Source organism: Mauremys reevesii, linkage group 4, assembly GCF_016161935.1.
Source record: "Mauremys reevesii isolate NIE-2019 linkage group 4, ASM1616193v1, whole genome shotgun sequence".
NCBI classification, from domain to species: domain Eukaryota; kingdom Metazoa; phylum Chordata; order Testudines; family Geoemydidae; genus Mauremys; species Mauremys reevesii.
The window spans coordinates 142,599,750-142,627,734 of record NC_052626.1 but is presented as its reverse complement, the minus strand read 5'-3'; the positions used below and the strand labels follow the sequence as shown (position 1 = coordinate 142,627,734).

General features: G+C 53.9%; 1 protein-coding gene across 12 annotated transcripts in view; it reads right to left on the bottom strand.

Moving 5' to 3' along the window:
• Positions 1 to 4,849: 4,849 nt before the first annotated feature.
• AGBL2 (AGBL carboxypeptidase 2) overlaps positions 4,850 to 27,985 on the bottom strand; it is a 44,499-nt gene continuing 21,363 nt past the window's right edge. For 7 of the 12 annotated variants that reach the window (XM_039537756.1, XM_039537757.1, XM_039537747.1 and 4 more), the window contains 8 exons: positions 27,623 to 27,753; positions 26,799 to 26,865; positions 25,942 to 26,043; positions 25,409 to 25,504; positions 23,971 to 24,091; positions 14,157 to 14,363; positions 13,262 to 13,313; positions 4,850 to 5,169 (listed from right to left, as the gene is read on the bottom strand). In XM_039537756.1, coding sequence (XP_039393690.1) covers positions 4,941 to 5,169; positions 13,262 to 13,313; positions 14,157 to 14,363; positions 23,971 to 24,091; positions 25,409 to 25,504; positions 25,942 to 26,043; positions 26,799 to 26,865; positions 27,623 to 27,753 — 1,005 coding nt within the window. In that variant the 3' untranslated portion in view covers positions 4,850 to 4,940. The remainder of the gene's footprint in view (positions 5,170 to 13,261; positions 13,314 to 14,156; positions 14,364 to 23,970; positions 24,092 to 25,408; positions 25,505 to 25,941; positions 26,044 to 26,798; positions 26,866 to 27,622; positions 27,754 to 27,985) is intronic. The other 5 variants (XM_039537748.1, XM_039537758.1, XM_039537750.1 and 2 more) reach the window with 5 other exon arrangements.

The following is a 27,985-nucleotide window of genomic DNA, read 5'->3' as shown; positions in this document are numbered from 1 at the left end:
ACTGAAAGAACTGGAGATAACAGAAAAAGAGTCAGCCAGAGAGGAGGCCGCACGCAGAAAGGTTATGGAAGCCCAGAGGTTAGCACAGCAAGCTGCTCGGGAGGAGAAGGAAAGAATCATAGAATCATAGAATCATAGAATTCAAGATCAGAAGGGACCATTATGATCATCTAGTCTGACCTCCTGCAAGATGCAGGCCACATAAGCCGATCCACCCACTCCTTAGCAAGTGAACCCTGCCCCATGCTTCGGAGGAAGGCGAAAAACCTCCAGGGCCATAGCCAATCTTCCCTGGAGGAAAATTCCTTCCCGACCCCAAATATGGCGGTCAGCTGAACCCTAGCATGCGGGCACGACTCTCCAGCCAAACCCTCTGGAAAAGGTTATATCATACCAGGCACATAATTGACCTATTGACTAAGCCCGTTATCCTATCATACCATCCTCCATAAACTTATCTAGCTTAATCTTAAAGTCATGGAGGTCCTTCGCCCCACTGTTTCCCTCGGTAGACTGTTCCAGTATTGCACTCCTGATGGTTAGAAACCGTTCGTCTAATTTCAAGCCTGAATTTCCTGACTGACAGTTTATATCCGTTCTCGTGTCCACATTAGCACTGAGCTGAAATAATTCTTCTCCTTCCTGGTATTTATCCTCTGATATATTTAAAGAGTGTAATCATATCTCCTCTCATCCTTCTTTTGGTTAAGGAAAACAAACCGAGCTCCTCAAGTCTCCTTTCATACGAAAGGCCTTCCATTCCTCGGATCATTCTAGTGGCCCTTCTTTGTACCTGTTCTAGTTTGAATTCATCCTTCTTAAACATGGGAGACCAAAACTGCACACAATACTCCAAATGAGGTCTCACCAGCGCCTTATATAACGGGACTAGCACCTCCTTATCCCTACTAGAAATACCTCGCCTAATGCAACCCAAGACCGCATTAGCTTTTTTAACGGCCACATCACATTGCCTACTCATAGTCATCTTGCGATCAACCAGGACTCCTAGGTCCTTCTCCTCCTCCGTTACTTCCAACTGGTGCGTCCCCAGCTTATAACTAAAGTTCTTGTTAGACATCCCTAAATGCATAACCTTACACTTCTCACTATTGAATTTCATCCTGTTACTAATACTCCAGTTTACAAGGTCATCTAAATCTCCCTGGAGAATATCCCGATCCTCTTCCGAATTGACAATACCCCCCAACTTGGTGTCATCCGCAAACTTTATCAGCCCACTCCTACTCTTGGTTCCCAGGTCAGCAATAAATAGATTGAATAAATCTATTTATTCAAAAGAGAGAGGCAGCAAGCCCTGGAGTTAAAAGACAAAGAAATTGAGACCCAGAAACAGGCTCAAAATGAAGCACAAAAAGCTGCCCACCAGCAAACCCTGGACTTAAAAGACAAAGAAATTGAGGCCCAGAGACAAGCCCAAATTGTGATCCAGAAACATGAACTGGCTGTAATGGAGTAGAAGAGACCAAACCCTTCAGCAGCTTCCCCAAAAATCCATAAATGGGAGCGGTTATGTCCATCATATGATGAATCCCGTGATATTGCCCAATATTTCATCACCTTTGAGAGACTGTTCACACTCCATGCAATTCCTGTGGATTTAAAAATTACTGCTTTGGTTGCAAAATTGACTGGGAGAGCTCTGGACATATTCAATAATATGTCTATTGCTGATGCTTCAAACTATGGTAAATTTAAGGAACTGGTTTTGAAACAGTTCCAGATTACACCTGAAACCTACAGGGTAAAATTCAGGAGTTTTAAGAGGGGATCTGGATTACGTAACGTGGCCTATGTAAATCAAATGAGAGATTTGTTAGACAAGTGGGTGAGGGGAAAAGCTATTACAAGCTTTGAAGGAATGTGTGATTTGGTTACTCAGGAACAGTTCCTGAATATGTGCAGTGATGATGTAAAACAGTATTTGTGGGACAAAAAGGTGGATGCAGCGGGTGAATTAGCTGAGTTTGCAGAATCTTATGAGCAATCACAAGCTGCAATTAAACATAAAGCACTGGCAGAGGGGTACAGGGTTGGTGGAAAGCAGAATCACCATTTTACCTTTGGGAAAAAGGAGGCTGGACACTCACTTCTCCATTCCCTGGTTACTTGTCCCAAGTCTCCTGTACAAGCAGAGGAGCCCAGATGGTGCTATCATTGTAAGTCCACTGAGCACGTGAGGAATAAGTGGCCTGGGCTGAGTGGGAACAGGCTGCTTGATGATGATGCTTCTCAGGGCACAGGGGTATCCCAGGCTACTGCCTCTTACCACAAAGGATTTGTAAAGGTTGCTTCTACACAACCAAGCAGTGAGCATATGCATGCTATTAAGCTTAATGGTAAAATGCTCCAAGGTTGGAGGGATACTGGTGCAGAAATTTCTGTGGTCAGGAGGGACCTGATCCATGAGAAGGATTTGTTACCAGAAAAAGTGTGAGGTTACAAAGTCCTTGCACCTTTAGCTAAGGTACACATGGAAACTGGTGAGTTGCAGGCTAAACTAACTGTTGCAGCAGTGGCACACAATTTTGCACCATTTCTACTGGGGAATGATTTTTTGATGTGGCAGAATCTCTCCCAGGATTTGTTAGCAGCAAGAAGGAATCTTGTGCTGAAAGCCCCAGAGGGGAGGGTGAAGTCACATGGACTCCTGGGGAAAAAGGAGAGTGTCTCTATAATTCCTCAGTAGCAGTGGGAAATGGGCCGTTTGGCGCAGGGATGGTCAAGGCCAATTCCTGTAGCCCCGGGGCTCAAGGCAGGTGTCCATAGGGGAGATTTGAGACCAGGGTGTGTGTCCATGGGGGGTGGGGTCTGAGACCAAGCTGTGTGCCCATGGGGGAGGGAGGGATCTGAGACCAGGGCATGTGCCATGGGGGGGTGGATCTGAGATGGGGGTAAAACGGATTTATTTGGGGTTTGGACCCCATTGGGAGCTGGGCATCTGACAGTGGGAGACAGGAGCACTTCTTAAGCTGTTTTCAGTTAGCCTGCAGTTTGTGGGACGTGGTTCAGACCTGGGTCTGTGTTTGTAGCAGGCTAGTGTGTCTGGCACAACCAGGCAGGGTTCTGAAGTCCCAAGCTGGCAGGGAAAGCAGAGGCAGAGGTAGTCTCAGCACATCAGTTGGCAGTGCCCACGGGGTCTCTGTGATCTCAACCCATCACAGCCCCCTCCTGCACCCTGAACCCCTAATTTCTGCCCCCATGCCGGAGTCCGCACCCCCAGCCAGAGCCCTCACCCCCTCCTGCCCCAGTCCAGTGAACGTGAGGGTGGGATAGAGGGGGGTGGGGCCTCAGAGAAGGGTTGAGCAGGGGTGGGACCTTGGGAAGGGGGCAGAGCAAGGGTGTTAGGTTTTGTGCAATTAAGAAGTTGGCAAACCTAATGGGGGGGCAGAGTGATGTGGGGGGCTGGCTCCCCTGTAGCCCTGGCTGGGTGCGGGTGGGGGCAGAGTGACGTGGGGGGCGGGCTCCCCTGTAGCCCTGGCTGGGTGCGGGGGGGCAGAGTGAGGTGGGGGTCTGGCTCCCCTGTAGCCCTGGCTGGGTGCGGGGGCAGAGTGAGGTGGGGTCTGGCTGGGTCCCCTGTAGCCCTGGCTGGGTGCGGGGGGGGCCGCGTGAGGTGGGGGTCTGGCTCCCCGGGAGCCCTGGCTGGGTGCGGGGGGGCAGAGTGAGGGGGGGGTCTGGCTCCCCGGTAGCCCTGGCTGGGTGCGGGGGGGCAGTGAGGTGGGGGTCTGGCTCCCCTGTAGCCCTGGCTGGGTGCGGGGGGGCAGAGTCATGGGGGGGGCTGGCTCCCCTGTAGCCCTGGCTGGGTGCGGAGGGGGCAGAGTGACGTGGGGGGCTGGCTCCCCTGTAGCTCTGGCTGGGTGCGGAGGGGCAGAGTGACGTGGGGGGCTGGCTCCCCGGTAGCCCTGGCTGGGTGCGGAGGGGGCAGAGTGGCGTGGGGCTGGCTCCAGGTGGGCAGCCTGGCCCTGGCTGGGTGCGGAGGGGGCCGAGTGACGTGGGGGGCTGGCTCCCCGGTAGCCCTGGCTGGGTGCGGAGGGGCAGAGTGACGTGGGGGGCTGGCTCCCCTGCAGCCAGCTGGGGCCCATGGCTGTGCAGCCCTGGGCGCTGGAGTGCGGAGGGGCAGAGTGAGGTGGGGGGCTGGCGCCCCTGTAGCTCTGGCTGGGTGCGGAGGGGCAGAGTGACGTGGGGGGCTGGCTCCCCTGTAGCCCTGGCTGGGTGCGGGGGGCAGAGTGATGTGGGGGGCTGGCTCCCCTGTAGCCCTGGCTGGGTGCGGGGGGGCAGAGTGATGTGGGGGGCTGTGCTGCGAAAGCACAGGAGATATTTTAGTAATCAGGGCTGCCCGATGGCACCATGCCACGTGCCCCTGGTCACCCGTAGCTGCGCAGTGTGGTGGGTGGGAGTGAAGAGGGAGACCTGCGAGTCAGAAGCCTGGCCCTGGAGGTGGCAGAACAGGGAATGGGGGGGGACCAAGGCCATAGTGCTGATGGGCTGGGCCAGATGGAGCCAACACCCCGTGGAAGACAGGGCCAGGGCAGCGAGCGACAAACGCAGCCAGTCGGTGCTGAGGCCGTGGACTAGCCTGTGGGCTGTTAACAGCCGTGTGCATGTTACTTGCTGCAGGCCGGCTTGGGTTCTGTGCCAGCACAAGGAAAGGCCGGGGTGCAACGCTCGTGGTGCAGCCGGCCTGCGCTCTGAACAGCCATCCCACCCACTGGAGCCCCGAGCAGCCTGTGGGCTCCCCTGCCCACCGCCGGCAGCTCTCGGAGCCAGTCATCAGAGGGGTCCTGCCCCCCGCTGCTCTTCACAGCCCCTGTCAGGGAGGGAGCCCGGCTGACTGTTCCAAAGCCCTTTAATGAGCCTGCCAAGGCAGCCGAGCAGGAGGGAGGGGGCTCTGGCAGGGAGAGCCCCTGCCCTGCAGCCCCTTACTGGCGCCGGGAGGGGCTCTTGCGTCTCTCTGGCTCCGCGCAGGGGGGCTGGAACTCCAGCAGGCTCCACGTCACTTGTCTGGGAGGCAGAAGGTGCTGCGACTGGCTCCGCTTCAGCGTGTGGGGTCCAACGGGCGCTCTCCGGCCAGGGAGCTGGGGTCTCGGGAAATGGTTTCTGCTCAGCAGTAGAGTCACAGCGGGCTGCTCGGGGCCCCACCACACAGACCTAAGGGACAGACATGGCCGGTCTCGCTCAGGCCTTGGGGCTACCTGGCTGCTGGGTCTGAGCCCATCCTCTCCGCCATATCCCCCACCTCCGTCCCACCCCGTCAGCCTCTTACCTTTCTCCTTTCCCCGTAAGCTGCTCTCTCTCCAGTCCCTTGTGCCCCCTCCCCTCTGGGTGCTCACCCCGGGCCTCTCGCCAGCTCCATCATGCCCCTACTTCCTTCCCTCCAAGGAGTGCTGTCCCCATTCCCTCGGGCCTCCCACAAGCTCCCCTGCCACCCCATCCCCTGCCTCATTTCCCAGACAACTCCAGGGCTCTGCCCATCCCTGCCCCATTCCCTTTCCACCCTGGGTCATTATCTCTCCATCAGGTTCGCTCTTCCCACAGCCCCCAGGGCCAGTGTCCCCCCAACACTCCCCCGCTCCCAGGAAGACCCTGTGGTGTCGGTGTCACTGTCACAGGCCGGACAATGGCCCTTCCCAGCCCTGTCCAGCTGTTACCTGGCAATGCTGCTGAGCCGGAGGGAAGGGGCTCCTGTGGGCAGAGCCCCATCCCTCTGGAGATAGCAGAGTGCGGGGGTGGGGGGGCAGAGAGTGAGCACCCCCTGGAGCAGGAAGCTGAGGCTCAGAGGGGAAGTGCCTCAGTCTAGGCTGACCCTCTTTCCCTGCAACGTGGCTCCGTGGGGAAGTGTAATGAGCTGTTCTGTGCTCATATCACTGAACGCTGCCTCTCCGCTCCCCCCTTACACTGGTGCATCAGGGGGGTCCCCATTCCCAGTGTGGGCTGCAGATCGGAGCGATCAGTCACAGTGGGAGGGCTCAGCCCCCCCTTCCCAGAAAGCTCCCCAGGGAGAAGGATCCCTAGCCCAACCCAGGGCTGCCTCAGGCAGGGCTCCCCCAGATTTCACCCATTAGAGCACAGCTCAGTAGGTGGTGCTGCAAGATCACCCCCACCGCCATGGCAGCCTGGCCTAGGAGGCGCTGGGACCCCTACAGTTACAGCTGGCTGTTAAAAGCCCTGGGCTGTTTATTCTACAATCCCCACACATGCTCAGATTGTCTTGAAAGCTGCCGTGCCCACTTAGGAGTGGGGGTAGAGTTTGTGCTGCAAATTTGGGGTCATTTGGCTAAGGGGCTCCCAGGATCCAGCTCCCGCAAATTACCTGATTTTCTTAGGGTTTTGCATGCGCCCAGGGAAAGCTGAAGCCCAGTATCCACGGCACTTCGATCCCCTTCCCGGCTCCCGCTGGCTTCTGACTGGCTTACAGGGAAAACAATTCCTTACCTGCACTGTGGCTGCTGTTCTCTGAGGGGTGGGGCCAGACACGCATTCCACTCAGGTGGGCATGCCCAATGCACCAAAGCCAGATAACTCTGTGTAGCAATGCCCGTTGGGGTACTGCTGGCACCCTCAGGACCCCACCCCACCCCAGCCCCCGTCAGTTCCTTCACACTGGCATTCGTTTGTCTGGAGACTCCGATGCAGAGGGACCCGAGGGCAGGTCGTGGAGTACACGACTGCACCCACCTCTCAAAGAACAACGGTTACTGTAAACGTAAGTAACCATTTCTTCTTTCAGTGGTTGCAGATGTGTAGTCTGCTAGGGTGACTTGCAAGCCGTACCGGCTTGGCGTCTATTTAAATAGTGACTGCAGAACTGCTCTTCCACAGCTCACTTCCACCCTAGAAGCAGTCCTGACCATGTAGTTTGGTAAAGCTGGGCACGGAAGACTCAGTCGCAGCCTTGCATATATCTAATATGGGAACAACCCTGAGAAATGCCATTAAGGCAGCCTGGGTGGAGGCTGATGTTTGCTACACCCTGTCGTAATGCAGGAAGTAATCTGTCTGGAAACTCTGAGCCGAAACCACTTGACCGCTCATCTGGTCTGCACAGGAGACAGCACGCCAGGGTGATAATCAAACTGGCTTAGTCCCATCCAGACAGAAAGCCAGGTTCATCTTACATCCAACATATGAAGGCGATGGTCATCTGCATTGGAGTGCAGCTAAGGAAAAATACAGGCAACTGAATAGTTTGGTTAAGGTGATGTGGTGAAACCACTTTAGACAAACATTTTGGATGTGGCCTTCAGGCTCCTCTGTCTTTCACTAGCTGAGTGTCTGGAGGTCCTGCCATTAGGGCCTGAGTTCACTTGCCCTCCTCGCTGATGTTATAGCAAGAAGAGAGATGTCTTTTGGCAAAGGAGGGACAGAGTACAGGTTGCTAGAGGCTCAAATAGCGGCCCTGTAAGGGCAGCAAGCACAGTGTTAAGTTTCTTTGTAGGTGGGAAGAGGCAAACAGCACCTTGCAGGCATCTAACAACCAAGGGGTTGGAAAATACCGACTGCCCGTGGATCAGGGGATGAAACACTGAGATTTGAGCCAAGTTGACCCTCAATGACTGAGAGCAGGCCTCATGGTTTACGATGTAACCGGTAATCTAAAATGTCCTGAATCCGCGCTAGTGCCAGTCGAATTCCCCAAGTCAATGACAAACCCAAAAAGCGTTTCTACTTGGCCAAAGAGGCTGATCTAGTAGATAGCTTCGTACTATTAGCAGAACCTGTTGGACTGCCTCTGAACAGTTCTTTTCCACCTAATCTGACCATGCAGCATCCATACCATGAGATGCAAACTACTAAGACTTGGATGCCACAGCTGGCCCTGGTGTGGAGACAGTAGGTCCAGGAAGAGCGGAAGAGGCACAGGACAGTGGACCAACTGGCTGTGAAGGCCGGAGAACCAACATTGTCTTGGCCAGGCTGGTGCAATGAGTATCTGTTTGGCCTGATCCAGCTTCATTTTGAGAATGACCTGAGGGACAAGCAGAATTGGGGGAAGGCTGATCCCCCTATTCAGTTGAGGGCATTGGTCAGAGAGCCTGGACTGTGACCTGCTCTAGAGCAAAACTGACAGCACTTCTTGTCTTTTGTTGCAAATAGGTTGACAGATGGAAAGCCCCAGTCCCTGAAGATGGACCTCAGGATGCTGCTCTTCACAGAGCACTCATGATTCTTGGAGAAATTCCTGCTGAGCTGATTGGCCAATTGATTCTGTGCACCTGGAACATAGTCAGCTGCAGTAATGTCTTTCTTGATGCAAAAATGCCAAAACTTTATCACTTCCCAACAGAACTGATTGAAGTGGTTTGTTGAAGTGGTTTGTTCACACACTACATTGCAGTGGTATTGTCAGGATTTATATAAACAGACGTGCCCCTGATGTGAGAGAGAAAAAACTCGGCACACATTGTAAATCACTCAAAGTTCAAGGACCTTAATATATAACGATGCCTCCTGTTCTGTCCTCAAAGACTCCAAATGCACTCCCCAATCTATCGTCGAGGCATCAGTAACTATGGTCCTGGTCAGTAAAGGACAAGTGAAAAACTCTCTCACCTACATTGTTCTGATCTGTCCACCACTCTAACGACTGCAGGACCCCTGGAGGCACTCAGACTAGGCTGTTGGACTAGACTGACAACGTGTGAGATAAACCAGTTTCAACAGGCACACTCCCACAGGTTGAACTACATAAGTACATGGCGCCATGTGGCCTAGCAACCCCAAACATACATGAGCTGTGGTTGAGTAGTGAGATTTGAGGGACAGACATAGGTGACAAATTGTTTGAAACCACTTATGAGGGAGAAAGGCCCTCGAACTTGTAGAGTCTAGTAGGGCCCCAATGAACTCAATTTTTTGGATTGGAAGTAATGTAGACTTTCCTTTGTTGAAGATGAGCCCCAGTTGATTGAAGAGACACAGTCTGAATTGGACTTGGCCTTCAGACTTGCCCCTCACTAGCGAATTGTCCAGTAAGGGAAGCCCCAAATCCCTATTTTCCTGAGATGGGACATCACCCCAGTCATGCACTGGGTGAATACAGCTGGGACTGAGGACAGGCAAAAAGGGAGTACAGTAGAACCTCAAAGTAACTAACACCTCAGGAATGGAGGTTGTTCGTAACGCTGAACAAAATGTTCTGGTTGTTCTTTCAAAAATTTACAACTAAGCATTGTCTTAATACAGCTTCGAAACTTTACTATGCAGAAGAAAAATGCTGCTTTCCCGTTTTATTTTTAGTAGTTTACGTTTAACACAGTACTGTACCGTATTGGGTTTTCTTTTCTTTTTTGGTCTCTGCTGCTGCCTAATTGTGTACTTCCAGTTCCAAATGAGGTGTGTGGTTGACGGATCAGTTCGTAACTCTGGTGTTCATAACTCAGAGGTGCTACTGTATAGCGTATTGATAATGTTGATCTGCCACTACAAATCTGAGGAACTTCCATTATCTTGGTAACACTGCTACATGGAAACAAGCGTCCTGAAAATGGAGGGCAGCAAACCAGTCCTGAGCCAACGAGGGGAGAACTGTTGCTAGGGTGACTATGCAAATCTCATATATTTGATGCACTTGTTGAGACCTTGGAGGTTGAGTATAGGTGTCAGCCCTCCCTTGGACTTGGGGATCAGGAAGTAACACAAGTAGAACCCCTTTCCCCCAGTGTTGGAGGGAAACTTCTTCTGTGGCCCTTGAAGCACATAGAGTCTGAAGCTCTTGAAGAGGCGGTGGCTCATGAAATGGGTCCCTGAAAAGGGATGGGGCAGGAGGGTGGGATGGTTAGGAATTGGACACCATATCCCAGTCCCACAGTGCTTTAAAACCCATCTATCTGTGGTTATTGCTTCCGAAGCAGAGTGGAAGTAGTACAGCCTGTCACCAAGGGGGTGGTGGTGGGAGATATGATTGGAAGATCACTGACGGCTGGAATGCTGACTTAGAGACATGAGTCAAATGGTCTGTTTGCCCTAAGCTGATGGGGATGAGCCAGCTGTTTAGAGGTGAAACCAGAGGACCTTCTCCTCTGTGATTTGTGCCTCCTCTTGGAAAGGTCTTGCTGCCTGGAAGGATAAGTTGGCTGCCTGGAATCCCTGTGGGAGTACTGATAGTATTGTTGCTATTTCCTCTAATGCCGTCTCTTAATGGCTGGGGTATAGACTCTGACTCCCTGTGAACACACTGAAGCTCAAGAGTCCTTACAAGAATGTAGTTTCATCAGTTTTTTCAGAAAAGAGGGAACCACCCAGCCAAGGGGAGGTTTTCTATATTCTGTTGGATGTCGGGAGCTACCCCAGAGTTCTCCAGCCAAGAAGCTCTTCGCATTCTTACAGCTGCAGCCATAATCCTGGAGGAAACATTTGCTGCATCGAGCGCCGATTGTAGTGACATCTTAGCCACTAGATGACCGTCTGCCAGGCATGCCTTAAACTCCTCTTTGGCATCCTCCAGCAACTCATCAGTAAATTGGGACAGTGCGTCCCAGTTTACAAAATCGTATTTAGAAAAAAGCACCCACTGATTAGCAATGCACATGAGTAGCGAGGAGGTAGAATAAATCTTCTCCCCATTAAACCAGCTGTCTTGGTCCCCTTTTCTTTGTATGAAAGACTTACGCGCACACACACACACACACACACACACACACACACACACACACCCCCGTCACAATCTCTCATTTGCAGCAGTTACCACACAGGAGTTTGGGGCTGGACCAGAGTAGAAACATTCAAATCCTTGCTTGGGGGCATAGTACCACTTGTCTGTGTGCTTTGCTGTGAGAGGTAAGGAAGCTGGCATGTGCCACAAGGACTTTGCAGGCTCCGAAACAGCATCACTTATAGGGAGGGCTGCCCTCGCAGGGGCTGAAGAATATCCACCAATTTATTGGTGTTCTCTTGGATGCCCAAGGCTGTCGTCATCCTCCTTAAGGAGTCTTGGTGAGACTTAAAGTATTCTGGTGGAATCGTCTGGTGAGGAGGATGACAGGAAGTGGAACAGATGGACTCCCCTATGGTAAGTCTTGTCCCCGTGATAAAGGATCACTCTGCTGTAGTAGACTCAGTGGGAGCTGTATCAGTTTGTGTCTCCAGTCTCGGTGGGCCGGGAAATGAGACAACAGAAGGATTCCACATCCTGGCTCTGGAGTGAGCTGATGATTGAGATCTTGAAGAGCGGTGGGCACTCCAAGGCCAGAGAGGAAATTAATGTGGTACAGGAAGCCAGTATGTACCAGGCCAAGAACTCGTGTCCCTGCTGAGGGAACGGTGTTCTCTTGGTAATGCTGCTGATCTTCTGGAGGAAGGGGATGGAAGAGAGAGAGAAGGATTCTGAGCCTGATTACAAGGAACCCCCCAAATAGTCAACAGATGAGCTAAACCTGAGAAGCCCACCAAGTACCCTGATCTGTTTGAGGTCCAGTAAGGGGACTGGACCGGTACCAAGGATGGTACAGTAGTCAGTGCCACGTAGACTGCTTGGGAAGTTGAGGCTGCACTAAAATGCAGTACCAGAACGGCTGTCGGTTCTGTGCAGAGGTCGGTACCCTAGCCAAAGAATGGCTCGTTACTGAAGGTGTGGAGACTGGGACTAGAGCTATCATCGGAGCCAAAAACGATATCGGTACCCAAGCAAGATGACTTGGTGCTGATGATGGGACTGGATCCACCTCTTTGGTGGGCTTCTTAACTGGTAACAAGGGAGAAGCCAGTAACTGTCCATAGTCCAAAGCAACCTACCCACATTGGCCCAGGACTACAGGGAGCATCCCCTCAGATGAGGACTCCTGTATCAGAGGTGAATCTGGGACAGAGAGGCAGAGTAAATCAGCTGCTGCCTGAAAAACCTGTGGTCAATACTGTCAGTGCCAATGTTCTGGCACCGGACTCAACAGACGTCCTGCAGAATTGACGGTATGGTACTGGTCAGTTCGCTTCTCAGTACTGGGGAGTGGGTAGATGGTCCTCGTCCTGCTCTATTTTGGACACTCGAGAAGTCTTGCTAATGCCCCACACTCCTCCTAGAAGAGAAGGAAGAGTCTCTCTGAGCCCCGGAATGGCTCTGACTAGTTTTGTGAGCTCTCTTCCTTGGGGACCACAGAAAGGAGAATGGTCCCTTCCCCGTGGAGAAGAACCTGAGTCTGGCTGTCTATCAGAAATTGGCACTAGCTCTGATGTAGTTTGTGGGGCCAGGTGAGCCATGCAAGCTCCCAGATCCTCCTGAAGTTGCTCCTTGAGGTGTTACTTCAGGCTTAGATCTCCGGCAACCAACACTTTTCTTTCCTATGCCCCTTTCCCAGGCACAACAAGCATCGACTGCGGTGGTCACTAGACGGGACAGCCACGTGAAGGACAGTGCTTAAAATTCGGTGAAAGCATAGCACCAGGCTTACTAACTAACCAACCCCTCATGGAACTAACAACCCTAACTAGCTAGCTAACGGGGCTCAAACTATTTACAAAGCACAGAGAATGATCTCGCTGTAGTGCAATAACCCATGAGTAACTGCAAATCAGGCTGTGGGTGGCGAGAAGGAACTGAGTGCGGGGGGTGGGCACTGTCCTTATATAGCCTCAGGAGGGGCCCTGAGGAGGGACAGGGTGCATGTGCCACCCCAGCAGGTAATGCTACGGCTTTGGTGTGCTGGGCACTCATGCACCTGAGTTGAAACACGTCTGTAGCCACTCAAAGAAGAGCTGCCTCTTGGGAGCTTTTCTGCCCTGAGCTATCTGCTGCTCAGCCCCCTCCCATGAGCTAAGTTCCACTTTGGATGTCGCTGGCTGAGGTTCGCTGGCTTTGCTCGGCCTGGATTTCCGGTTCCTGAAGGATCTCTGGCTGGACTGACCCCTCGACCCTGCCATTTGCCTCCCCCTCCCCCCTTTGCACTCAGAGGCATGTATGCCCACAGAGACCCCTGGGCTGTTTCTTTATGGAGCCTCCATGCCAGTCGAAGGCTCAGAGTGTCCCATTCCCTGGTCACTGACTGCTCTGGTCCTGCCTCCTCAGCTGCGGAGCCAAAGGAGCCCCACTGGAGCTGGGTCCCTGCAGAGCGAAGCAGGCAGGGGTGCTCTCTAGGGCTGCAGAAGCTGGGGGTAGTAATGGGGCCACTGCATGTGCTGAGTAGTCAGACCCCCTCCGGGCCGTGGCTGGGCTCCGCCCCAGGTACCCCCTCCCTACCATTCTGCACACCTACCCCACCAGGGTAGGGAGCCCTGGCTGGGCAAGGGGGCATAGGCCCCAGCACGGTACCTGCATGGGCTGGTTCCAACCGTGGATGCAGAGTGTGCCAACGTTGAGCTGCCTAGGGACGGAGGAAAGGCAAAGGTCAGAGCACTAAGAAGCAACAGGATCCAGCAACACCTGCTCTAGCTCCACGGGAGCAGGGCCTGAAGGGCCACGATGTGGGGGAGGGGAGAGGTGACCCCCATGCCTGGAGAGATTCATGACTGGAGAGATTCCTCTCCCTTCCCCCACCACAGATCATCAGCTCCCTCCCTGACGGGAGAGCGTCTCCTCATGCACACTTTGCACCCACTGGCTACTCCTAGTGGGACCCAGGCGGATCCCATGGGGGCGAGGTCACCGTGTTTACCTTGCAGCGGGGATGGGGCCAGGGGTGATGGAACAATCTGTATAGTGGGGGTGTTGAGAGCCATTGAACTAAACTGTAAACCGTGTGTATGATGGAAACCACTCCAAGCCAGGGGTGCGGTCACAACCCCAGCACCCCTTGTTCCAGCATCTATGAATAGGGCCCGAATACCACCAGCCTCATGGTGGGGGGTATAGGATTTCCATAGAACAGCCCAGCTCTGCCAGGCACTGAGGGGAGGAAGGAATTTCCCCGGAACAGCCCAGCTCTGCCAGGCTCTGGTCAAGTCGGGGGGAGGAATTTCCCAGGAACAGCCCAGCTCTGCCAGGCATTGAGGGCTCGGGGAGGGGAAGGAATTTCCCAGGAACAGCCCAGCTCTGCCAGGCATTGAGGGCTCGGGGAGGGGAAGGAATTTCCCAGGAACAGCCCAGCTCTGCCAGGCACTGAGGGCTCGGGTTGGTGGGGGGGAGGAAGTTCCCTTTGCCCTGAGTGCGCCGCCCCCCTGCAGGGGGGCACTCCCCTCCGTGGCGCCAGCCCGCTCCCCACCCTCACCTGCATGCCGGCTGCCGTGGGGCTCTCCGTCCAACTGGGCATGGAAGGGCAGGAGGTGCTCTCTGATGGGCAAGGCGTCGGCGGGTCTCTGGGGCTGCGGCGGGGTCAGCATGGTGATAAGCAGGGGCTGGGGCCGCCGGGCCTTCCACAGGCGCTCAGGCCCAGGGCTGTGCTGGTGACACAGCTTACGCTCCCATAGACGCTCTTCTGGGAGCAGACAAACAGCGGGGGCAGAGGGTTTGAGCCCAGGGACAGAGCCCCCAGTGCCTGGGAGCTGTGGCAGGCCTGCTCTGACTGGGGTATCCACCCATTCCTTCACCCCCCACCCATGCCCTTAGCAAGCCACAACTGGGAGCTAGCCTACAGAGAGCTTCATGGGGATCTGCCCAACCCCAGGGAGCTCCAAGGGGTGGGTTAGTGAGGGAATGTAGACCCCATGCAGTTGGGGAATGGGGGGCACATGCCTTGCACCAGTGTGGGGTAGGGACAGGGCAAGCGTCCTAAGGATGGGGGCCATCTTGGGTGGCTTGCAGGGGACTCAGAGAGTCTCTGAGAGTCTGCTGTCCTATCCCCCACAGTGTCCCCCTCTGCTGCCTCCCGTCTCCCATTTTGCATTGCCCTCCTAAGAACTCCCACGAGAGGGGAGGGGAGGTCTGAGACTAGCAAGAGACTCCGAGGCAGCAGAGCAGAGAGGCATGTCCCCCTCTTCCCCAGTTCTCCAGCCAGGGCCTGGCCAAGCCACACTAGCAGACATCCCCTCTTAGTACATAGGCCCTCTCTCGAGACAGGGCCATCTGATGAACATGGGTGGGCCCTGCTCCTTCATGCAGGGAAGGCCTCACAGCCAGCAGCTGCGTGGAGGGCTGCTAGCAAGGAGACAGGCTTAGCTCTTACCCTTGTCAAAGGGAAACGTGTTCTCTTCATCTCAGGTTCATTCACACTGCCACCCCCACCCTCTGGATCAACGCAGCGACGCTGGTCAGGGGGGTGAAGAAACCACAGCCCTGACCAGTGTAGCTCTGCTGACAAAACCCCCAGCGCAGACACAGCTATGGCAAGGCAGCTTCCATGGACGTAGCTGCCATCATTCAGGGGGAAAAACAGTTACTCGCCTTCTTGTTGTTTTTCGAGATGTGTTGTTCACGTCCATTCCAATCAGGTGTGCGCACACCACGTGCACAGTTGTCAGAAAGTTTTCCCTTAGCAGCTCCTGTCGAGTCAGCTGGGGAGCCCCCTGGAGTGGCGCCATCAGGGCGCTCAATATGATGATGATGATGATGGGCGATCACTCGTTACCAAGTATGATCATCTTCCATGGGAGTTATGGGTCCTCAGGTGGCTAACAAGGCCAATCCTTGAACCACAAGTTCTATTACAATGAGGGCAGATGTTTTCAGGCTCAGCAGGGAGGCTGTTGACCATGACTGGGAGCCAGTCTCTCCTTCCTCCTGAGCCTCTTGTCCTCTTTGGCTTGTCGACGAGCAAGTTCAAAATGCAGGGGACCATCACGTAGGACTTCACTCCATTTTAAGCGATCCAGGGACAAGTGTCTCCCAAGTATCAATGTCAATATTAGATTTTTTTTAGGTTCTCCTTCAGCAAGTCCTTATAATGCTTCCGTTGTCCACACACGTTACGGTGCCCTTCTTTCAGCTGAGAGAACAGGACATGTTTTGGGAGGTGATGGTCTGGCAGCTGGACAACATTACCAGTCCAGGGGAATTGCTGATGGATGATCATTGCCTCAATACTGGTGGTCTTTGCCTCTTGCAGGACATTCATATTGGTGCACCTGTCTTCTCATTTGATCTTCAGAATCTTACAAAGGCAGCGTCGATGGTGCCTCTCAAGGACTTTCAAGCGGTGTCTATAGGTTGTCCAAGTTTCGGACCCATACAACGGTGTTGGGAGAATAATGGCTTGATAAACAGGAAGCTTGGTGTCTGTTCCAATGTCCTGATCTTCAAAACCCCTGTGCCGTAAATGAGAAAAAGCTACACTGGCACAGCTCAGGCGATGTTGAATTTCTGCATCAATATCTGCCTTGGATGAAAGATGACTTCCAAGGTAGAGGAAATGATCAACATTCTCTGGTGCAATTCCATTGATTTTGATAGATGGGGCATGTAATACCTCATTTGGAGAGGGCTGATAGAGCACTTTAGTCTCATTGATATTAAGAGTGAAACCAAGACATGCGTAAGCATCGGCAAACACATTCAAGATAGTTTGAAGATCTTTCTCAGAGTGGGCAAAGATTGCGTTGTCATCAGTATACTGAAGTTCCACAATAGACGTTGTGAAAATCTTACTCTTGGCTTTCGGCCTGCTAAGCCTGAACAGCTTTCCATCCATTCTGTAAATGATTTCAATGTCAGCTGTAAACTTCCCAACAATTAGGTAAAGAATGACAGCAATAAAAACCACAAACATGGGTGTGGCGATGATACAGCCCCTGTTTGATTCCTGTTTGTACTTTGAAAGGTTCACTCTGGTTGCCAGTGCTGCTCAGAACAGTTGCTTTCATGTTATCATGAAGCAATTGTAGGACATTGATGTATTTATCAGGACGTCCAATCTTAGAAAGTACAGTCCAGAGGGCACAGTGATTTTCTGAATCAAAGGCTTTAGTTAGATCAATAAAAGCCATGTACAGTCGTCGGTTTTGCTCCCAACACTTTTCTTGCAGCTGAGCTGCTGTGCTGTGAAGATCATATCCACAGTTCCACAACATGGTCAGAAACCACTCTGTGACTCTGGTAAAATTTCTTCTGAAAGGGGCAGAAGGCAGGTTGTAAGGATCTGCGCCAGAACTTTGCCTGCAATGGCTTGGAGGGAGATACCACAATAATTTCCACAATCTACTTTATCCCCTATCTCTTCCTTTATCCAGATTTTAAGGATAAGCAGGTAAAGCTGCCGAATTAACTCTGGTCCACTGCTTTTAAAGATTTCAGTGGGGAGCCCCTCTAGATCTGCTGCCTTGTTGTTCTTCATCTGCTTGATAGCATTGTGTACCTCATACAAATTGAGAGAGTCTCTGAGCTCATCCCTAAATGGTCATTGAGGGATTTGCTCAAGGACTTCATCTGCAACCATAGAATTACGGTTAAGGGATCTTCAAAATGTTCTTTCCAGCGAGAATTGATGGCTTCATTGTCCTTCAGAAGTGTGGTTCCATCCTTAGAGCGAAGAGGATTCATACCATGACAAATTGGCCCATAAACAGCCTTGGTGACTAAAGAAACCACATGTATTGTGGATGTCTGTGAGATGTTGGAGTTCTTGCACTTTCTCAGTCCACCATTTGTTCTTAAGTTCTCTGGTTTAATGTTGTACTTCCGCCCTTGCCTGGCATGGGCCTCTTTATATTACAATTTATGTCATTCTGCCAAGCACAAAATGCCATTCTCTTCTCATTGATGAGTTACTCAATTTCGGCATCATTCTCATCAAACCAATCCTGATGTTTTCTGGTTTGGTAGCCTATGGTTTCCTCACAGGCACTGATGATTACTGCTTTCAACTGGCTCCAATGTTCCTTTAATGGAAGCTTTTCTTCTAAGACTGCTTGGAAGTGGTCATACTTAATAGGGTCCTTCAAATCTTGAACCTTCAGCTTGCGCCTGACCTGCTTCTTTTGCAACCTCCATTTGGGAGCGATCTTAATTTTCATTGTGGATCAAATAAGGCGATGATCAGTCCAACAGTCATCAGCACTTGTCATTGCTCTTGTGAGAAGTACATCACTACGATCTTGGCCACGAACTATGACATAGTCAAGGAGAAGCCAGGGCTTTGACCATGGGTGTCTCCAAGATGTTTTGAACTTTTCCTTTTATCAGAAAAGAGTGTTCATAATAATAAGTTCATGTTCAGCACACTTGGTCAGGAGCAGAATTCCATTTGAATTACTTTTGCCAACTCCTTCTTTCCCGATTGTTCCTTTCTACAGGTCTGAGTCTCGTCCAACACATGCATTGAAATCCCCCAGAAGGATGATCTTGTTTTCTGTAGGGGTCTCCGAAAAAATGGTTTCCAACTGAGAATAAAAATCTTCCTTTACATTCTCATCGGCATCCAGTGTTGGTGCATAGGTGCTCACAATAGTTGCCTGTTGATTTTTGGTGAGCCTCAGTCAGAGTATCATAAACCGCTCATTGATGCCAACTGGTACCTCATAGAGGCACTTTACGAGCTTGTTCTTTATAGCAAAGCCCAGTCCATGCAATTGGGGTTCATCTATAGATTTTCCCTTCCAGAAGTAGGTGTATCCTCCTTTCTCCTCCCTCACCTGTCCTTCATCAGCTCTTCTAGTTTTGGACAAAGCAGCAATATCGATGTTAAACTGACTCAATTCACAAGCAATAATGGCTGTACGTTGCTCTGGTTAGTCGCTGTTTGAGTTGTCCATCAGGGTATGTACGTTCCAAGTTCCAAAGTTGAAAAGTTTCTTACATTTTCGACTGCTGAAGTGGTGATCCTGCTGGATGTGGCTATCGAGCCAGGAAAAACAGAGGCAAGACTATTTTTAGGGTACCTTTTCTAACCCTCTCCCCATGTAGGGTGAGCAGAGTGGATCCTAAAAAGGACTGCTTAGTTGTGGGTGCAGCTGCTGAGATGCTCGACCCGCCTCTATCCTCGAGCAAGATGATTGTAGCACACACCCACCGCCTGTGTGTCAGTCTGTGACTAGGAACTTCTGGATTTCATTGTTCTGTTCACGTCGCCGATTGCCACCAGACTTTAGACTTGTGCAAATGTTATTTTCCCAAAAACTGGAAGATGCCTGTGTGGGACTTCTTTACTTGACACCAATGGCATGAACACCATGATGATTGGAGATCCTCTGTCTGCTGCAGCCTTCCTCCACCTTCACAGCCATTGTAACATTACACAACAGTTTCACCTCCATTGTGCAGTTATCCCCCGTCTGCTTTGCTGTTAGCGACTTCTTGGATCACACTTTGTCTGGAACCTCGCCCTTGACCGTTCTGCCATGGGTGACCCTAGGGGAGTACATGACTCCAGGCAGCATCGCTCTTGCGGGTCATTGAGACACGCAAGCCTCTCCCCCAATACAAGGTGGTGATCCATGGAGAGGGGCGCTCAATATATGACCCTGCCGACCCGGTACCTTCTCAGTTCCTTCTTGCTGACTACTGCGACAGTGGGGAAGGAGGGTGGATATTGGAATGAACGTGAACACCACATCTCGAATAACCTTTACGAGAAGGCGAGTAACTGTTTTTTCTTCTTCGAGTGCTTGTTCACGTCGATTCCAATCAGGTGACTCCCAAGCTCTACCCCAGAGGTGGGGTTGGAGTTAAGGAATCGCTGATTGGAGCACCGTTCTGCCGAATGCTGCATCATCTCTGGCGTGTTGGGTGATAGCATAGTGAGAGGTAAACGTGTGCACCGAGGACCACGTTGCTGCCCTGCACATTTCTTGTATTGGGACCTGGACCCGGAACGCCGCTGACGAGGCCTGTGCCCTCGTGGAGCGTGCCGTAAGAGCCAAGGCTGGGCTCTTGGCCAGCTCGTAGCACATGCAGATGCAGGACGTGAGCCAGGAAGATATTCTTTGAGATGAGACCGGCGGTCCTTTCATCCGGTCTGCTACCGCCATGAACAGTTGGTTCAACTTCCTGAATGGCTCAGTGCGCTCGATATAGAATGCTAGCACTTGCCAAACATCCAATGAGTGTAGCCTCTGCTCTCGACTACTGGCATGAGGCTTAGGATAGAACACAGGTAGAAAAATGTCTTGGCTAGTATGAAAGAGTGACACTACCTTGGGAAGAAAGGCTGGGTGAGGCCTGAGTTGCACCTTATCTTTGTGGAAGACCATGTAGGGTGGAATGGAGGTACGGGCCTTTAGCTCTGACACTCTCCTAGCCAATGTGATGGCCACCAGGGAGGCCACCTTTCACAATAGAGAAAGGAGCAAGTCGCTATTGACTCAAAAGGGGGACCCATTAATTTGGAGAGGACAAGATTGAGGTCCCACACTGGGACAGGCTGTCTGGTCTGAGGATGTAGGAGTCCCAAACCCTTGAGGAAACAGCCTACCATGGGGTTAGCAAATAGGGATCAGCCAGATGCTCCTGGGTGGAAGGCTGAGATAGCAGCGAGATGTACTTTGATGGATGAAGCTGCCAGTGCTTGTTGTTTCAGGCACAGAAGGTACTCTAAAATGAGTGTATAGACGCCAGTAGTGGAGGTGTACACTGCTAGGCACACCAGCAAGTGAACCTTTTCCACTTAGCTAGATGTGTGGCCCTAGTAGATGGTTTCCTACTGCCAAGTAGGACCTCCCTTACTGGTTCTGAGCACAGAAGCTCCATGGGGTTAAACCATGAAGCTTCCAGGCCATAAGATGGAGGGACTGGAGATCTAGGTGGTGAAGACAACCGTAGTCCTGAGTGATCAGATCGGAATGCAGTGGTAACTCGATCGGAGTGTCCACTGTCAGCTCCAGGAGCGTGGTGTACCAGTGTTGTCAGGGCTACCCAGGGCCACCAGAATTACCTCCACTCTGTCCCTGCGGATCTTGAGAAGTGCCTTGTGCACAAGAGGGATTGGGGGAAAGGCATACAACAGGGTTGCCAGGGTGTGCATACCTAATGACTTCATAGTCGCCCAGAAGTCTTTTAGACTGTGCAGCTTGGAGTCTGTTTGCTCCGAAAATAACCCTGCGCCTTCGAATGGTAGGTCCTGCAGGGTTTGCTGAGGCTCCAGGGGCAACCCAGACGCCTGTAGCCTTGAGCTCCTCCTCATGGCTACTCCTGAGGAATGGGTGTGGGCAGCTGAGTCCAATGAAGCCTGGAGGGAGGGTCACGCCACTGCCTTCCCTTCATCAATGATAGTCGAGAACTTGACTCTGGAGTCTGATGGAATCAGCAACATAAACTTCAACATGGAGGCCCACAAGTTGCATAGATTTTCCTGCCAAAAAGGTCCATCCTTTTAGACTCCTTGGATTCAGGGGCCAGCCCTTGATGCCCCCATCTCTCTTTCTCATTCACTGCCGATACTATGAGGGAGCATGGTTGCAGGTGAGAGAACAGATACTCGTACCCCTTGGAGGGAACAAAGTACTTACGCTCTATTCCCCTTGCGGTGGGCGGGATTGAGGCAGGGGTCTACCACAGAGTCTTAATATTGCTCTGGATAGTTTTTATCAGTGGCAGAGCTACCCTGGATGGTCACTCTGAAGCAAGGATGTCGACCATGAGGTCTTCGGGTTCAACCACCTCCTCCACCTGTAACCCCATGTTATGGGCAATCCTTCATAGAAGGTCCTGGTGGGCCCTGTGGTCAACTGGGGGAGGGCCAGAGGTTGAAGTTCCCACCACCGCTTCACCAGGGTACAAAGATGAGGAGGCCAGAAGTTGATGGGGTCCTCCTGACCCTCCGTCTCCCTCACCTCCTCCTGTTCAGCGTCTGGGGTCTCTATGGCGGCGATAGCCAAGGTGACAGTAGCCTGGCCTTGCAATGAGTCATGCCTCAGAGTTACCTCGGTGGCAACCTGGGCCGGCTGTGCCAAGGTCGCCTCAGATTCCCGGGGCGTAGGCTGGTCCTTGGCTGTCTGGATAGTCGGTGCTCCGAGGCCACCAAACAGGAGCCCAGGGGGTCCAAAAAGGCCATTGCACTGGAGGCTGCCACTGGGGTTGCCGTGCCATTGATGCCTCCCTCCATCGCTTGTCGGATCTGTGCCTGCTGCAACGGGAATAGTACGAGTCACCACCTGAGTCCGAAGACATGGATCTCGACTGAGATGACCACAGTGGCACCACATGGTACTGCGCTGGGGACCCGTGCCGAGTTGATGATGCAGGGGACCGGTGTTGAGACGCTTGGGCTGGGCACTGAAACCAGGAATTTGGTGTCATGGATCTGGTGCCGGGGACCGGTGTCGTGGATCTGGTGCCAGGGACCGGTGCCGAGAGTCCAGTGCCAAGGGTCAGTGCCGGTCCTCTCTCAGAGCCGGGTTGTCTGTGCATCCTGCAGTGCCGGAGAGCGCCAGTGCCAAGGGTCTCTTAGACTAGAGTCCTTCCTCAGCACCGTGTCATGTACCAATGCCGGGGCACCCCCTACGGATGTGCTCGGTGCGGGGTCCTGGCGATCTGCAGCAGACTGGGGATGAAGGGCGGAGTCCATGAGCAACTGCTTCAGTCAGAAATCTCGCTCCTTTTTAGTTCTGGGGCGGAAAGCCTTGCAGATCTTGCACCTTTCTGTCTGGTGCGTCTCCCCCAGACACGAGTTGAGGGGGTCGCCCATTGACATAGGCTTGCTGCAGGTTCCACAGGGTTTAAAGCTGTGGGCTCGCGGTATGCCCCGGAGCCTGAGGAAACCACGCTCCCAAACCTCACTATATACAATATATACAGTAACAACTAAGACTAACTACAACTAAACAAGGCTAAGCTAACTATATGAAAGAATGCTAAGAGAAGCACTTGCTAATAGGGTGACCAGACAGCAAGTGTGAAAAATCGGGACAGGGGGTGGGGAGTAATTGGAGCCTATATAAGAAAAAGACCCAAAAATCAGGACTGTCCCTATAAAATTGGGACATCTGGTCACCCTATTTGCTAACCAAGCGACTACAGTTCCAACAACCATCACAGGCATTAAGAACGAACTGAGGAGGGGCCAGGTCGGCAGGGTCATAGAATCATAGAAGATTAGGGTTGGAAGAGACCTCAGGAGGTCATCTAGTCCAATCCCCTGCTCAAAGCAGGACCAACCCCAACTAAATCATCCCAGCCAGGGCTTTGTCAGACCTGACCTTAAAAACCTCTAAGGACGGAGATTCCACCCCCTCCCTAGATAACCCATTCCAGTGCTTCGCCACCCTCCTAGTGAAATAGTGCTTCCTAATCTCCAACCTAGACCTTCCCCACTGCAACTTGAGACCATTGCTCCTTGTTCTGTCATCTGCCACCATTGAGAACAGCCAAGCTCCATTCTCTTTGGAACCCCGCTTCAGGTAGTTGAAGGCAGCTATCAAATCCCCCCTCACTCTTCTCTTCTGCAGACTAAATAACCCCACTTCCCTCAGCCTCTCCCCATAAGTCATGTGCCCCAGCCCACTGATAATTTTCGTTGCCCTCTGCTGGACTCTCCAATTTGTCCACAAATATATTTGTGGGTCGTATATTGAGTGCCATGAAGGTACCACTCCAGGGGGCCCCACAACCAACCCAATGGGAGCTGCTAAGGGAAAACTTTCCGATGACTGTGCATGTGGCGCGCACACACCTGATTGGAATTGACATGAGCAAGCACTCGAAGCGACTGGAAAACCCCTTCCATTGGCGTAGGCTGCATCTACACAAGGGGGCTATGCCGATATAGTCTCCATAGTGTAGACATACCCTGGGCCCTTAAGGTCTCCAGCAGGCATCTGGTGCCCTCCAAGCCAATGGGAGTTGGATCAAGGGACTGGACAGAATGACCCTGGGGCTGGGCACTGCATCGCAGCCCGGGCAAGGGAGCTACATTTTATCTTCCTCCTGCTCTCAGGGCTTGGTTGCTATGGAGGGCAAAGCAGCGTTTGAAGTGTTTTGGGGCTGTGGAGAACACTATTCTGGAGCATTTATAGCTAAGGAGCAGGTTGGGCAATTCACTTCCAATGTGGCAGAGAAATTCAATCTCTGCCCCAGAACTAGCCTCCCAATTCTGAGCCTGCAATTCCTTTGGTTTGTGGGTTTTCGGTGGGATGACAAAACTGAGTTTATAATGGAAGCTTTAATTATGGACTGGCTCCTGTTACTCCCTAATTACACACACCCACATACACACACACCCTTTCTACCATGCAACGTGTGCCAAGACCACTTTGCACCCAGACCTGGTTGCTCCTCCTGGCTGGCGTTAGGTTCTCTCCTCTGCAGATCTGAAACGAGGCCAGCTTCTGGAGTCTTGCCCTATGTGGGGAAACATGGAGACTGTCAGCCTGTCTCTATGCCTCTTGCCACGGCTACAGCTCAGGAGACGAGGCACAGGCCTGTGCATATGGCAGCTGTGTCACTGCTTGTAGTGAAGCCGCTTGGGCCACACCTGGAAGGGCTCTGCCTCTCCCACGCGACGCAGATGGCCAGGTTTCCAGAGAGCTCAGGGCCAGCACACACCAGAGCGTGCAGCTCTTCTGAAAGTCCAACCCCATTTTCAGCTGCTTTCTGGCCAGTGTAAAAGCCACATCTATCATGAGAATCTAGCAGGTAAGCTGGCCCTTGCCCTGGGCCTCCCGCCCGATCCCGTGGACTCTACTGTGCAGTGTGAGCTGGAACACACCGATTCTATAGTAGTGATTCTCCTGCAGTAGCGCCCTGAGCTGCAGTGCCACAGATCTGCTCCGGCCCTTTAGCTACGCACAGGGGACCCGTCGTGCTGGGGAGGGGCATATACTCCTCCCTCCGCCCACCCCGTCAGAATGGAAATAAGGACCCTGCAGTGACAGGAGCTGGGAAGGAGCTGCTGTTCCTCTGCGCCCCCCCTCATTCACCATGGCCTCTGGCATTGGGGTCAAACCTTGCTACCTCAGCCGCGGCTGGAGGCCTCAGCCCTCACCGTGCTGGGAGCTGTACGAACATGGGATCCGGGACAGCTTGGGCCCCAGAGCAGACCTAACAGGGGATTGAGAGAAACAAGCAGTTTGCATGGGGGAGTCGGGGTTATGGCAGCAGATGCCCGGCTCTCAGCCAGGCCGGGCAGAGGCAGTTGGCGAAGGGACGTTAAAAGAAGTAAGGAGCAAAAACTGAACCGCCCTGCACCAGATCTGGGTGCGTGGGGTGGCGGGCAGCAGAGACTAATTAAGAGAGAGAGAGAGAGAGTGTGCGTGTGTGTGTGTGCGCGCGCGCGCGCTTCCCCCTGCTGGCATGGATGAGCCTTCTGCTGCCACCTGCTGGAGGGAGTGAGCCCTGGGGTGGGTGTGACCCTGTCCCTGCTGCCAGGGAAGAGCCCCACTTGTGTGTGTCCGTCCCCGCTGCTGGGGTGAGCCCTGCTCTGCGTGACTGTTAGTGTCTCAAACCTGGAGCCCTTTCAGACTCCAGCCGCTGCCAGGGGTCAGGGAGACAGACGCTCCCCAGCGCCCATTCCTTGGTGTCGCAGGAGCAGACCCCATTGCAGTCCCCGGGAGCCCATGCCAGTGGCACCCTCTGGCCCTGGCTATGCAGTGGGGCCAAGCAGATGATGCTGTTAGCAGTGGAGCTGTGGCTGGGGGGCGGGGGGGAACTGCACTGCACCTGTTTGCCACAGCTGTCCTCCGTGCACAGAGCCGCGGCGCTGACAGGCTGGTGGGTCTGGCAGGTGGGGCTCCCCAACCTTCTCTCCCCTGCCACCTGCAAGGAGACCCAGAGGGGCATTTCTGAAAGCAAGTAAAGCAGCCCTCTCCCCCCGCGGCCCCTCCGCCAGCCGCTGGCACAGCGAGCACTAGCCAGGGCGCTCCCCCAAGGGAGGAACCACACACTCTGGGAGGGCCCCAGGGCATGGAGGCCACCAACACTGCCAGGGCTTGAGTCGCTCTGCGATGTGCGTATGTGGACAAGGCCTCGGTCTCCCTGCAGGCTGCTCCTCCCTCCCCACAGGGCAGGAAGCTGAACAGGGGCACATGCAGAAATGCTCCCACAACACCCTTCAGAGAGCCAGCCAAGGCCGGCCTGTCGTGCCAGCCGCTGCCACGGAGGACTCGTCCACTGGGAGCCCTTTGCAGGCCCCTGCCTCGCTGTCCCAGGGAGGAGGCAGCTCCGTGGTGCGCCTCGTCTGGCGTGTTCCTTACCGGAGTCTTGGCTTGGCACGTCAGCCCCTGGCTCGAGGCGTACTTCTGACGCAGCTCGTTCCTCTCCTTCCTCGTCCGCAGACGCTTCTTCTTCTGATGGAACTGGTGAGGTGAGCAAGGACCCTGCACTCAGGGGACAGCCCTGCTCCCCAGGAAACACACCATTCCCCACCACCCACAGCCCTCAATTGAGCCAAAGGAACCCACGCCGAGGCCAAGGGACGGTAACACGTCACCTGCAAAGCTGGCCCCCATCCGGCCCATCCCGCTACCCTCGTGTGCAGGAGGCCTGGCCCTGGGGCGCCCAGCTCGCCAACGGTGCTTCAGCAACACCCCCCGCCAGCATTCGCCAACAACAGTAGACCCCAGCCCTGACGGACACAGCCCCAGCTTCCCCGTGCTGCTCCCAGTGAGGCAATAGCTGGGACCAGCTCAGCCCTGGGCACTGCAGCTGGTTTCCTAACTTCCAAAGCTCTTGCTGTGAAGGGTGAGTCGGGCAGCCCAAGTCGCCGGTGAATCAGGGAGCCCAGCCAGACTACGCTGCCCCGCTATTTCCAGCATCATTCACACCCCACGTGCTCCTGACCCCCTCCCATGAGAGAGTGTCACCCCATCTGCCTCCAGCCGCCACCCGGCCCCTAAGCAGCCCCTTCCTGGAATGGCAGGTGGGCAGCTGAGGAGCCGGGAGCTGGCAGGAGAATAGCCACCCCATGTGGAGTGTAACGGTCTCACTTCCGGGGCCTGGGCATGGGGCGTCAGCCAGGGGACTATGAGCCCCAGACCCGGGGTCAGACATTCACATTTCCCCTGGGGCGCTGCCTATAGTTACATCCCTCCCTCAGCCGCGTGGCTCTCACCTTCTCTGCCACGCTGAGTAAATGAGCAGGGAGGCCGTCGGACTGGGAGCTGTTGGAGCCGCTGGTGCTGCGCCAGGCAGAGAAAGCCCCTTAGCTGTTTGCATCAATTCCTGGCTGCCGAGGCCACAAGGGCCCATTCCAACCACCCTGCAGAAGAGACAGCCCCCATCCCCCAGCCATCCCTGCAGCCAGCCCAGCACCCCGAGCTGAGCCCCCAGCCACCCCGAGCCAGTCTGGATTTACGGACGCCAAGTGGCGGAGACTCGCCCCGGCCCAGGCCAGCTGTTCCAATGGGCATTCCCCTCCCTGCTGAACAGGGGCCCTTCTCTCTCCTCTGGACTTGTTACTTCAGCTCCCAGCCACTGAATCTCGCTTTGCCGGTGCCTGCGGCATTCAGAGCCCCCTGCTAGCAGAAATCTCCTCCCTGCCGTGAGTCAGGAGGCTCCTGCTCAACTCATGCTCCCTGGCAGGTCCCAACTCCCGAGTGCTGGGCGCAGCCAAGGCCCGGGGGCTTTAGGGACAGAATGAGCTTGGGGCAGCTGTCGCTTGGGGGTTCCCTGAGGCGGGCCAGGAGCACAGCCCCGCAGCTCTGGGGTCTCAGGGCTCAGAGAGGTGGGGGCCAGGTGCTGAGAGGGTTTCATTGGGCCAGCCAGCCTTCACCCAGTCAGGCACAGCACACCCTCCGCCAGGAATGCAAAGGGTTCAGCCCACCTTCCTCCCTCCGAGGCTCCTCCGGAGATGGGCCTGGCCAGCCATGGACCAGGTGTCCCTGGGGCGGCAGAGCTCAGGAGGGGGCTCCTTGGAGGGTGACAGGGCAGCGATACCTGGATTCAACGTCTGACAGGGAGATGTCACTCCAGGCACCGTCTGAGTCCTGCCCATGGCCCAGATCCTTGAGCTTTCGATGGATTTGCTGTTGAAGCAGCTCCTGGAGCTCGGACAGACACTGCAAAAACTGAGGGTAGAGAGGCAAGAGCTCACACACACCTCCTCTGCCCGCGTCCCTACTCCCCTGATGTGCCCACGGCTGGTATAACACTGCTCCTCTGCCTGCGTCCCTACTCCCCTGATGTGCCCACGGCTGGTATAACACTGCTCCTCTGCCTGCGTCCCTACTCCCCTGGTGTGCCCACGGCTGGTATAACACTGGTCCTCTGCCTGCGTCCCTACGCCCCTGGTGTGCCCAC